The sequence below is a fragment of the Aethalodelphis obliquidens genome, unplaced genomic scaffold, assembly GCF_003676395.1.
Source record: "Aethalodelphis obliquidens isolate GAN/ISIS:26980383/991018 unplaced genomic scaffold, ASM367639v1 scaffold2, whole genome shotgun sequence".
In the NCBI taxonomy this organism is placed as follows: Eukaryota; Metazoa; Chordata; class Mammalia; order Artiodactyla; family Delphinidae; genus Aethalodelphis; species Aethalodelphis obliquidens.
In genome coordinates, this window is record NW_020837946.1 from 38099226 (window position 1) to 38112357 (window position 13132).

At 35.8% G+C, this 13132-nt stretch overlaps 1 protein-coding gene across 4 annotated transcripts in view; it reads left to right on the top strand.

Annotated features, from left to right (window-relative positions):
• GTF3C3 (general transcription factor IIIC subunit 3) overlaps nt 1-12102 on the top strand; it is a 39820-nt gene extending 27718 nt beyond the window's left edge. For 2 of the 4 annotated variants that reach the window (XM_027125275.1, XM_027125280.1), the window contains 6 exons: nt 288-423; nt 2226-2463; nt 3042-3232; nt 7273-7397; nt 9129-9281; nt 10679-12102. In XM_027125275.1, the coding sequence (XP_026981076.1) occupies nt 288-423; nt 2226-2463; nt 3042-3232; nt 7273-7397; nt 9129-9281; nt 10679-10801 (966 nt within the window). In that variant the 3' untranslated portion in view covers nt 10802-12102. The remainder of the gene's footprint in view (nt 1-287; nt 424-2225; nt 2464-3041; nt 3233-7272; nt 7398-9128; nt 9282-10678) is intronic. The other 2 variants (XM_027125277.1, XM_027125287.1) reach the window with 2 other exon arrangements.
• The last annotated feature ends 1030 nt before the right edge of the window (nt 12103-13132 follow it).

Here is a 13132-nt window from a genome sequence, read left to right on the forward strand (position 1 = left end):
TGTGTGTGTGTGTGTGTGTGTGTGTGTGTGTGTGTGTGTGTGTGTGTTATAAACTTAATATGAATTGCTTTCTTTTTCCTTACTAAGGTGAGTAGTGTGACCCAGATTGCTTTGTTAAGGAAAAAATAAGTCTATTCATTCTCTTCTAGGCGTTTATATACACAATGACTGGTCTTTTTTTTGCCTTACTAAAGAAACTTTCAGGCACACCTGTGACACTTGTTTCCCATAGATTTTCTCTAAAAAATTATGTGACTATAAAATCTCATTTATCATCTTTAATTCAGGTAGCAATGAATAGAGCCCAAGTCTGTTTGATATCTAGTTCCAAATCTGGAGAGAGGCATCTCTACCTTATTAAAGTGTCAAGAGACAAAATATCAGACAACAATGACCAAGAGTCGGCAAATTGTGATGCAAAAGGTAATTACCTTCATTTGCTTTGTTGCACAAAACTTGGCTGAGTTGGAAAAAAAAACTCATGAAGTAATACTTGACAATAATCTAATTGAAAATATACCCTTTTTGAATAAAATGGTATTTTCTAATCTAGATCCCTCAGGTAAAATAAACTCTTTTGGTGTTTTTAAAAAAGAAAGAAAGGCTATACGTAAATACTTCAGTTTAAAAAAATTAAAAGGCAGGCATCTGCTTAGATCCTTCTGTGAAAAAACTAAAACAATCTTTTAATTTTGACTTTTTAAGAGGAAAATATACCCTATTTTAAGAAATTTGTGATGATTAGATGATAATACAGATTGCTTTGTCTAGTCACTTCAATTACATATATTCCATTCTCTGTTAAACTTATTTTTGACAAATGTAGCAATAGTCATAAAAAGTCTGAAAATAAGTTGCTTTGACCCAATCTCAAGTCATGTGACTTTGCAAGCCATCTATTTTTAGCTGAAAAAGGATCAAGTATGTTGGGTGAGGTTATTAGTCAGAGAGCTTTGGAAGAGACCTAGGCTATAAACTAGAGATATCAATCTAGCAGAAAATTTTTTCATGGTTAATCAGGTCCACAGATGCTAATTAAATCATTGTTTACTGACATGGCAGTATGCAATGGACAGTGTTTTAGAATCCAGAAGAGCTGAATCTCTGTTAAGCACAATATAAGGACATAAGCAAGATGTCGCGGGGGAAGAGAGTCAGAGGATAGGAGGGTGGGCTCAGCTGCTCACAATCTAGCCTCAGAGCCCTGCCATCTCTCCAGTTTATTGATTCTGGGCTTATCCCAGTGGCTTCTGCCTCTGCACACATTATTTTGGACTGTTTCCTTAACATATTTTTCTCTGTATCTGACCCAGGCTGTTTTCTCTTTCAGTATTTCCTCATTTCAGGTCCATTGTTGGTTTTTCTTAAGCTTATAAGGTTTTTGTTTTGTCAGTTAGTTTCATCATGGTGGGGATCACATTACACCAGTGCATCATGGTAGGATTATCTACAGCTCTTTATGTTACATGCATCTTTGTACTGATTTTTTTCACTCAACATTTTCTCATGTTCTGTTCTCTTTGTAGCTGTTATATTTAAGGAGTGTGTAATACTCCATTGGATAGCAGTTCCGTAATTTAATCATTTCCATATTATTTTTTGATTATATGGTTGCTTTTGACAATTTTCTTTTCTAAATAATACCATAGTGAGCATCCTCATGCTATAGATTTATCCATATTTCTGAGTAGTTGTTTAGGATAGATTCCCAGGAAGAGAATTACTGGGTCAAAGACAGTAAAAAAAAATTTATGGCTTTTGGTATTTTTCAAGGGCTATAAAGGGAGGTTTCTTACAGACAAATAAGAGAAGATTTGTTAAGTATGAATTTGAAGTCCTTTGCTTAGCAAATATTTGAATGCCTTGTAGGTGTAGAATCCCATATCTGACCTCAATCATGGAAAGCACACTCGCTCTGGAGGAGCATATATTCTAGCTAGCACTGAGAAACACAAATGAAATAGCTGGACTTTACAATCAGAAATGAGAATTACCTAGGACTGCAGGTTGTTAGGCAGGCAGAGCAGAGGGGGGTCATGTTGAGGGAGTGGAAACAAGCAGCTCCCTCCTTCTCATCATTGTCAGAAGAATGTTGGCAAGAATTCAGTCCCATAGGGCCATGGTTATTAAATTTAACCATAAAATTGGTCATGTGAATTTTCTTTCTAATACTCCTATTTCTGGAAGTGCAGTGTCCTAACTGATTTTCATTGGTCTCATTTTAGCAATATTTGCTGTACTCACGAGTGTTTTGACAAAAGATGACTGGTGGAACCTTCTTTTGAAGGCCATATACTCCTTATGTGACCTATCCCGATTTCAGGAGGCTGAGTTACTTGTGGATTCTTCATTGGAATATTACTCATTTTATGAGGACAGGCCAAAACGCAAAGAGCTAGAATACTTTGGTCTCTCTGCTGCAATTCTGGACAAAAATTTCAGAAAGGCATATAACTATATCAGGTGATTTTCCAATAACTTATTTTAATTAGATTCTTTGATGGAGCATGTATATTTACTTTGACGTAGTTTCTCATGTCCAGGATTTAATAAGCTGTTTTATTTTAACTCTTGTCACTTACAGATTAATTTGTTCATTGGTGATTCTCAGAAGCAGTATATGAGAGCATGCATTCTCATTTACTTAAGCTCTTGTGCCTCAGTCTCCCCATTTATTGTGATAAAACAGGCATCATAATATTACCACCTTATAGGATTACTGTGAGAGTTAAGTGAGTTGTCGTATGTAACACCTTTTAACAATGTCTGATATACATTATTATTATGCAGTGTTCATTGTTCTGCAGCTATGAGAGTGGGCTGGGAGAGAAAAGGTGAAACTTAAACCTCTTGATTCTGTTTTGTGGTTTAAAAGTTTTGTTGAAAAGCAGAAACAAGATGTAGAAGCACTACATCCCCCTTGTTGGGGGCAGTGCATTTCAGTGTTGGTGGGACACCACTGAAAGGTTTCAATCTTAAAAATCAGGAAGATTTTTCTTTTTACATTATTTTTTACCCTCACCCTCTTTCTGCAATTTTAGGATAATGGTAATGGAAAATGTCAATAAACCCCAGCTCTGGAACATTTTCAATCAAGTTACCATGCATTCCCAAGATGTACGACATCACCGCTTTTGTCTCCGTTTAATGCTGAAAAACCCAGATAATCATGCCCTGTGTGTCTTGAATGGACACAATGCATTCGTATCTGGTAGTTTTAAGCATGCACTTGGTGAGTGTCCTGGCATATGACTTTGTCTCTTTCCCTCTGCCTTGGTTTCTTTATCTCTGAAATGGAGATAATAATTGGACCTACCCTGTAGATTATTGTGGAAATTAAATGAGTTAATATAAAGTACTTAAAATAATGCCTGGCACATATAGTAAGTGGCTATAAGTGTTCTCAGTAACTATAATAATTAATATTTATTTTTCTTATGATGCTTTGGTTTCAAAAGGTTAAAGTAGGTCTTTAAAGTAGGACTTTGTTTTTTTGAATGGTTTTTTTAATTAATTAATTTTGGCTGCATTGGGTCTTCATTGCTGCATGTGGGCTTTCTCTAGTTGCAGCAAACGGGGACTGCTCTTCGTTGCGGTGCATGGGCTTCTCATTGCAGTGGCTTCTCTTTGTTGTGGAGCACAGGCTTCAGTAGTTGTGGCATGCGGGCTCAGTAGTTGTGGCTCACAGGCTCTAGAGCACAGGCTCGGTAGTTGTGGCACACGGGCTTAGTTGCTCTGCGGCACGTGGGATCTTCCCAGACCAGGACTCAAACCTGTGTCCCCTGCATTGGCAGGTGGATTCTGAACCACTGCGCCACCAGGGAAGTCCGAAAGTAGGACTTTAAAGCTCAACAACTCTCCCTGCTGAGGCTTGTTCGTTCTCAAAATAATTTTCATTAATTATGGATGCTTTGCTACCTGATTTAATTTGCTATAGTAACAAAGAGGAACTTAAGATTTGCTGATAGTTCACTCCTTTAGGACTGTGGTCCCGAACCTTTTTGGCACCAGGGACCAGTTTCATAGAAGACAGTTTTCCCACGAACCAGGGGTGGGGTTGGGTGGAGGGGGGTGGGGGTGGGGATGATTTTGGGATGATTCCAGTACATTATATTTATTGTGCACTTTATTTCTATCATTATTACATTGTGATGTATAATGAAATAATTATACAAATCACCATAATGCAGAATCAGTGGGAACCCTGAGCTTGTTTTTGCTCGCCACTCACTGATAGAGTTTTGATATGAGTCTGCATCAGTTGATTTATTATGGTCTCTGTGTAGTCAAACCTCTCTGCTAATGATAATCAGTATTTGCAGCCGCTCCCCAGCGCTAGCATCACTACCTCAGCTCCACCTCAGATCATCAGCGATTACATTCTCATAAGGAGCATGCAACCTAGACCCCTCGCATGCACAGTTCACAGTAGGGTTCACGCTCCTATGAGAATCTAATGCTGCCACTGATTTGACAGGAGATGGAGCTCAGGCAGCAATGGGAGCGATGGGGAGTGGCTGTAAATACAGATGAAGCTTCACTTGCTCGCCTGCCGCTCACCTCCTGCTGTGTGGCCCGGGTCCTAACAGGCCATGGACGGGTTGGGGATGCCTGCTTTAGGAGACAAGTCTTTTTTTTTTTTCCCCTTTATTTATTTATTTACTTATTTATTTACATATACATATATCTCTTCTTTTTCAAATTTTTTTCCCATTTAGGTTATTACAGAATTTTTTAAAAAAATATTTCTTTGTTTTATTTATTTATTTTTCTTTTTTCTTTTTTTGGCTGCATTCGGTCTTAGCTGCAGCACATGGGCTCTGCGTTGTGGTGTGCGGGCTTCTCTCTAGTTGTGGTGCATAGGCTCCAGGGCATGTGGGCTCTGTAGTTTGTGGCACACAGGCTCTCTCGTTGAGGTGTGCGAGCTCAGTGGTTGTGGCGCGTGGGCTTATTTGCCGCACAGCATGTGTGGGATCTTAGTACCCTGACCAGGGATCGAACCCACGTTCCCTGCATTGGAAGGCGGATTCTTTACCACTGGACCACCAGGGAAGTCCCCTATTACAGAATATTGAGTAGAGTTCCCTGTGCTATACAGTAGGTCCATGTTGGGTATCTGTTTCAAATATAGTAGTGTGTATACGTCAATCCCAAAGTCTCAATTTCTGCTTTGGTACCCTAAGTTTGTTTTCAAAGTCTGTGAGTCTGTTTCTGTTTTGTAAATACGTTCATTTGTATATATATATATTTTTAGATTCCACATATAAGCAATATCATATGATATTTGTCTTTCTGTGTCTGACTTACTTAGTATGATAATCTCTAGGTCCATCCATGTTGCTGCAAATGGCATTATTTCATTCTTTTTAAAGGCTGAGTAATATTCCATTGATATGTACCACATCTTTATCCATTCATCTGTCAGTGGACATTCAGGTTGCTTCCGTGTCTTGGCTATTGTAAACAGCGCTGCAATGAACGTTAGGGTGCATGTATCTTTCCAAGCATGGTTTTCTCCAGATACGTGCCCGGGAGTGGGATTGCTGGATCATATGGTAGTTCTATTTTTAGTTTTTTAAGGAATCTCCGTATTGTTCTACATAGTGGCTGCACCAATTTACATTCCCACCAAGAGTGTAGGAGGGTTCCCTTTTCTCCACACCCTCTTCAGCATTTATTGTTTGTAGACTTTTTTGATGATGGTCATTCTGACTGGTGGGAGACAAGTCTTTATATTAAGATTTATTTATATAGCTCTTACTAATTCTAATTAAACTCAGGGAAAATTTAATCATTTATAGGAAATTTCTGTAATAAGGAATCAGGAGCACACAAGTAGAAAAATACCTAACCAAACGTTTAGGTGAGACATGTATCTCCTGCTGCCTGAAAGCTAGTGTTGCCAAGTTCACTTCTGAATATACTGTGATTTTGGCTGTTTAATACTTTCATGTTTCTTTGTGTATGGCTGCTGTTTTTATAGTTGTTCAGCCAGTAATCTTGAACATCAGACACTGAAACTTTCCTTCATTGTGTATGCTTTTTGGGAATTGTTAGTTTAATATTAAGAAAATATAAAATAGAGATTTTATTTTATTTTCCTATATTTAGAAACTTTTACACTACACAAAAATAGGAAGTCCAAACGGCAGGCTACCATCTGTGCTGCTAAAGAGATTTTACAGTGCTGTGCCTTCTGGAGTAGAAGTTTTCTTATCTATATGATAAATTAGAGATCATACATTTATAAGAAAAATTTGCTTAAATTCCTCTGTCTCATACAGTTAGGCATTTGATATGAGACAATTATATATTTAGAATACATGGAATTCACAAAACCATGAATTCTTATTTTATTATTAGATACATTTAGCTCTTCTCAGGAAAAACAAAGTAGTTGCTATGTTTGGGAAAATAATACCCATAACCTAAAAAACAAAACAAAACTATGTTTCTTTTTCTCACCTCCATGATCCATCACATTTGAATTTATAAGATAGGTCTCAATTAATTTTATGAAAGAATTCACCAAAAGACACATTCCCCCATTGGCTTTAAAAAGATTTAAGGTCATAAGATATATTTATGATCACAATTGATACATTGTTTATTTTGGAAGTACTGTTCTACATGGAAATGTCTTAACTGTACCTTAAAAAAGTTACTTTTATACTCATATTTAATCTTCATGGTCAGGATATACTCATGGGTAAATAGTTCTAATTTTGTTATATGTTATATATTATTTTAAAATTCAAATTAATGTGCACCTGGTTGATATTTTTTAATTTTAATTAATTAATTTTTGCCCGTGTTGGATCTTCATTGCTGCGCGCAGGCCTTCTCTAGTTGCGGCAAGCAGGAGCTGCTCTTCACTGCAGTGTGCGGGCTTCTTATTGCGTTGGCTTCTCTTTGTTGTTGAGCATGGGATCTAGGCACGCAGGCTTCAGTAGTTGTGGCACACGGGCTCAGTAGTTGTGGCTCAGGGGGTCTAGAGCACAGGCTCAGTAGTTATGGTGCACAGGCCTAGTTCTTCGCCACATGCGGGATCTACCCAGACCAGGGCTCAAATCCGTGTCCCCTGCATTGGCAGGCAGATTCTTAACCACTGTGCCACCAGGGAGGTCACTGGTTGATATTTTAGAATGTACTCCTTGCATATGTTAAAGTAACAGTAACGTTTGTTTACCTTAAAATATCTTAGAGTAAGTGTTGAAGAAATAAGGAACTATGTTTTTGTCCCACCATCTGACATCACTGTTCATTTTTCAGGACAGTATGTGCAGGCCTTTCGCAGCCATCCCCATGAACCTCTCTACAGCCTCTGTATAGGCCTAACCTTTATTCACATGGCATCTCAGAAGTATGTATTAAAGAGACATGCTCTTATTGTGCAGGTAATTCATTTGGATTCCTCATTACTTGATTTTATGTTCTTTAAAAATGAATATACTTAATGCTTTTGTTTCTCTGCTTCAAAAGTAGCACCTGCTTAGCGCACATGTTGGGAGTACCCAACACCTATCCCTATGTTCAGCACTCATGGACCAACATCTAGGGGTACTCCTGGCTAAGACTTATGCAACCATGTAGAAAAGGGTGCGCAGCCAGATCATAAATGAAGACGACACAGGCAGAATCTTAAGGAACCCTGTGCAGACTTCCTTATATTCTGGAGCCTCAGAGGCTTCCAGCCTTCTAGGTCCTTAAGATTTTTTAATTAATTTAAAAAATATAATAATATATACATACAATAAGGTATGAATACGTGCCTGTGTGACTGTTTCCTTACATCATCACCACAATGTGCTCTTTTAAAGTCTTTTTAGTTCGTAAAGCAGTTTGAAATTACCTTTTTGTTTTCTTGTTTACTTTTTTACATAACTTGTCTCCTCTAGTAAAAATATAAACTCCAAGAGATCAGAGATCTTATCTGTCTTGTACACCCCTGTATCCTCAACACTTTTGCTTCTATTTCAGTTTTTATGTTTATATATTTGATGCATGTATATACCTGTTTTTTAAGTAGTTAGGAAAGGAAAGAAAACGTTCTCTCTCAGATTTTTGTCTTTAAATTTCTCATTTTTAAATAAGAAGTTAAGATATTTCTGAGATTGTCTGCTGTTACTTAACAGAGAACCATGTCAGTGGAGTAGAGGTCATATTCATATACTCAAATGGGTTCATTTATTGTGCAGAAAGTATGATTTGTTTACTGAGCATAATTTTTATTCCTAGAATGCATTAATTCTAAAGAATTCCTTAATTTTTATTATTAATTTATGAAGGAAAATTTGTGACCATTTATTACATAACAGATCACCCAGGAAATTTGCATTTTATTTTCTGTACGTACAAATTAGTTGACTTACTCTTAACTCAGGTAATATATTTATTTAATTATTTACATCAGATACTTGCACCTTGCAACTTGAAGCTTTCCGTGCATGATAAAAGTTGAAGCTGCATTAAAGGGGAAAGTGAATACAAAAAGAAGAAGCAAGTTGCTTTTTGGACACTGTGACACACAGGGAGCCTGCATCATTACAGTTAGGCTCTGAAATAATCAGTTTCTCCATAAAACTATTGAGTCAGCAGTTTTCAGAGGGAAAAAAAAGCAAGTTTTTTAAGGTTAAGAGGTTATTAAGGTTCTGAGAGGTATATAAAGGGTACCATTTACCCAGAAAGGTTAGATATGCTCAAGTGAGTTTGCTCATGAGGATGAAACTTTCTGAATTGTCATTATAAGGGCTTGGATTTTATATTTTGGTCAAGCTTTTAGACATGTATCTCAAACCTAAAATTTTACTGGCCTCTAATGCCACAAAAGCCAACTTGAAACCATAAAAATATATATTCTGTGTGCTTATAGATTACAGATCTTTAACAGCTAGTTGTAACACTTGGCTTTGTTTTCTATGAATTCTTTTGTCTTTAGTTTAAAAAAATCTCTCTTCTACACCTTCAGAAGAGATATTGACTATATTGTGATATGACACTACACCACAGGCATATATTCTTTTAGGGTGGCACTGCCTTTCTGAAAAAAAAAGGTTTGTATTCCTGTACCTGGCACATACTGTCAAACGAGTGAACTATTGAATTATTTATCTTTTTCTTTTTGGTAGGGCTTTTCCTTTCTTAATCGATACCTCAGTCTACGTGGGCCTTGCCAGGAGTCATTCTACAATTTGGGCCGTGGCCTTCACCAACTGGGGCTGATTCACCTTGCAATCCACTATTATCAGAAGGCCCTGGAGCTCCCTCCATTCATGGTAGAGGTATTGTATGATTTACTCTAAAAACTGAAGAGTCACCTCATTTCATCTGTAGATAAGTGCAGTTAGCTCAGTGTAGTGGTCCAGACAGTGAAATTAATTGTAGCTTATATATCAAAATATATTTTCCCTTTATTGAATGCACTTATTTAATTATGTTCAGCAACAAGTAATTCTTTGATATCCTGGCCTTAATGACCTGATCAGCAACCATGTGGCCATATATGACTTCTGGTTATGGCCATTTCAGTTATCCTAAGATAGCCCCTGTGGTTAACAGGTGTGAGATGGTAGACAGGAAGCCTGAATATTGAGTAATGTAGCCATTATTCATTTCCAAGTTCAAAAGTGTAACTAACATGCTTCTTTATAAAAATGAAAGACCAATATAAATGCAGTTTTGTTTAAGATAATGTAATGTAGGGTGAAGTGTTGCCAATACTATGATAGTCTGTGTTTAAAGCCTGATTTTTAATTTCTGAAGGAAAGTATGTTTTCACAGTTAATTTTTTTAAGTTGCACTCATAATCTCCACATTCCCTCACAACTGTTTTCTATTACCCTTGTTCAAGTTTAGCCGTTAAGCAAATGAATACATATTCTTACAGTTATGCTGATGAAATACATATACTTTTGTGTTCTTCATTTCATAAGTACTTTATGTATTGCTCCTTAAGCTTTATAGGTATCATTTTTCATTGTTGCAGATGTTTTTTCAGTTGACTACAAAATTTTGCATGGGGAAGATTAGGAACATAGATCTAATCTATTCCATTGAGTTCATTGCTTTGTTATTTAAGTAGAAAAAAAGGTAATAACACTCATAAGGTAATCATTATAATCAATTTGGTGTATGCCCTCCTAGACCTATTCTTTATATGCCTTTCTGTTATGTAGTACAGGTATTTTTTTCCCATCTGGTCATTTGTTTTATGATTTTTTTTTTTTGCATGCAGAAGTTTTACATTTTTTATGAAGTCATATCAATCTTTCTCTTTATAGTTTCTACTTTTGCTGTTATACTTAGAAGGGCCTTTCCTACCCAAGATTATATTGTTGTATTTTTCAACGGTATTTTTCTTTTATGGTTTCACTTTTTTACTCTTAAATCCTAATTCACCTACAGTTCATTCTGCCATGTCTTGCGGATGAAACATTTTCCTTTAACTTATTGGTTACACATTTAAAAATATTTGATGATATAGTTACTGTAACAAGTAACTGAATCAGCATTACCTAATAAAAATTTAAATCCAAGATATATGTCTAGTTTTATAATTTTTTTTTAGTATTATGAATTTTAATAGTTTTTTGAACACTTACAAAACTATTTACTTGCCATAAAATTGTCCTGGTTGTCAGTTTGAAATATAACTCATTCATATGTTTTTTCCCCCTAGGGTATGGAAGTTGACCAGTTAGACTTACGAAGAGATATTGCCTACAATTTGTCTCTCATATATCAGAACAGCGGGAATATTGGAATGGCTCAGAAGCTTTTATATACTTATTGTTCTATATAAAGCCCCTCAGCTGGGTAAGCAGCTTGGGCAGCTGCTGTGCATGGACCAGTATTTTCTGTCTCAGGGCTTATTATTAACCCAAAAATGGACATGATAATTTCAGAATTATCCGTGTATTTCATTTTTAATATATGATAATAATTTTTTGGTAGATATGCAAAATTATCATTCCTGCAAGAATTTTATATTGGTCTGTCATTTTCCGTTACCATTTTTTGGTAAGTTGTCCCCCAAACTGAAATGGACAGTATTGGCCATTGAACCAGCATAGAGTTGAATACACTATTTTTTTCACACCATTTATTCATTTGTGTATTTAATACTGTATATTAAACACCTACTATGTACCAGGCACTGTGATAGGTGTTTGGAATACAGTAGTGAGAAAGATATTACCTCTCAATACAGTTCTTTAAATACAGACTTTGAGCATATATTTATTTGAAAGAAATGTTTGCTACATTTCTACATATATCATTGTTGTCAGTCATCCATTTCTTAGTGCCCTGTTACTATTGCCATTAGTTTTTCAAATACATAGAAAAGGAGGTTGCTTAGTAGAGGAAAGACAGATTGGGACTCTTACGTCAGCACAATTATGTAATTCACTTAGTTCCTTGCAAACTTATTTTAAATGGTTATGTGGTAGGAAGACAAGTAATGGAGTTAATCTTTTACTTTTCACCTGCATGTATCTTAGCCATAAAGACTGAGAGCTGGGAGGCTGGGCTTAATTCATAGCAAACTGCTCTGAGGCAAATACAAAAATGCATTATCAATGTTTGGCTTTCTGACCAAAAGAAAAAAGAAAAAAAGAAAAGGTGACTAGGTTCAATAGCCATGACCCGGTTTTCATTTCAAGATCACTAGGAGTGTAATAGGAAGACTAGGGAATTGTATGTATGGAATAAGGTGTTACTGATGAAGTCGAAACAGATAAAAACCTTTTACTTATCTCAAATATTACATATTCTTGGATCTAAGATAACAGTACTTGTTAGATATACTTGGTTTAATAAGAGCTTTTTAGAGTTTCTTTTTAGGGGGAAACAAATACTATAATAAATGTACATGTGGATTATAAGACCCAGTCCAACTGTGGGAGGAAAACAAGTATGAGACGTAGGATGAAAGAAGTACAGTGGGGGCTTTTTAGAAATTCTTACCACTGTTTACACTGTATACATAACTTTGTAGTTGAGAAGCAGAATTTGTATGTAATAAGTAAATGTATGGTGCACCCTGTATGTGTGTGTGTGTGTGTATATAGAATTTAAATAAACTTTATTTTTGTAATTAAAGTTGTGTCATATGCTTATATATATATTTTATCTCATGCCATTTGCAGGTAATAATAAAGCCGACTGTGATAGAGTGATCAGGTAGATTTGTGTCTTGGAATCCTGTGGAGTTGAGTACTCTGTGTTCAGAATTTCTCTCTTGAATTAAACTCACTGTGCTGTAACTCCAGCATCTGCTGAATAGCCTTGGAGGACACAATAAATCTCTCTAGCAGTCTTCTAAGAAAAAAAAGCTGATAATTGCATGAGTTTGTTTAACATTTAAAATCATAACTACCATTTGCTGAGTGTTTTTACTATGCTACTGTGTTCTAAGTACAGTGCAGGATATTTTAGATACATTAACTCTGATTCTGTCGGAGAATCACCTGCAAGGTAGGTATTATTGTTGTTATGATCATCCCCATCTTATTTATGAGAGATTAAATACCATGTTCAGGATCACTAGCAAGCTACTCCTTGCTCAGAGATGTTCCTTTGGAGGAACATACTTGCTACAGTTCCGAGTAACAACATAAAAATTGAGCATAAATTTACTTTAGAAAGAAGAAGGAGATGAGCAGTTATTTTTTCTATCCTCCAGGCCTTCTGCCTATTTTTTTTTAATTAAAAAAGTTTTCATTTTATTTTTTCTATTTTTTTAATTAAATTTTTATTTTATAGTTGATCTACAATGTTGTGTTTTAGGTGTACAGCAAAGTGATTCAGTTATACATATACATATATCCATTCTTTTTCAGATTCTTTTCTCATATACATTATTACAAAATATTGAGTACAGTTCTCTGTGCTATACAGTAGGTCCTTGTTGGTTATCTATTTTATATATAGTAGTGTGTATATGTTAATCCCAACTTCCTAATCTATCCCTCCTTTCCACACGTCCCCATTGGTAACTATAAGTTGGTTTTCAGAGTCTGTGAATCTGTTTTTGTTTTGTAAATAAGTTCATTTGTATCAGTTTTTTAGATTCCACATATAAGTGATATACGATATTTGTCTTTCTCTGTCTGATTTACTTCACTTAGTA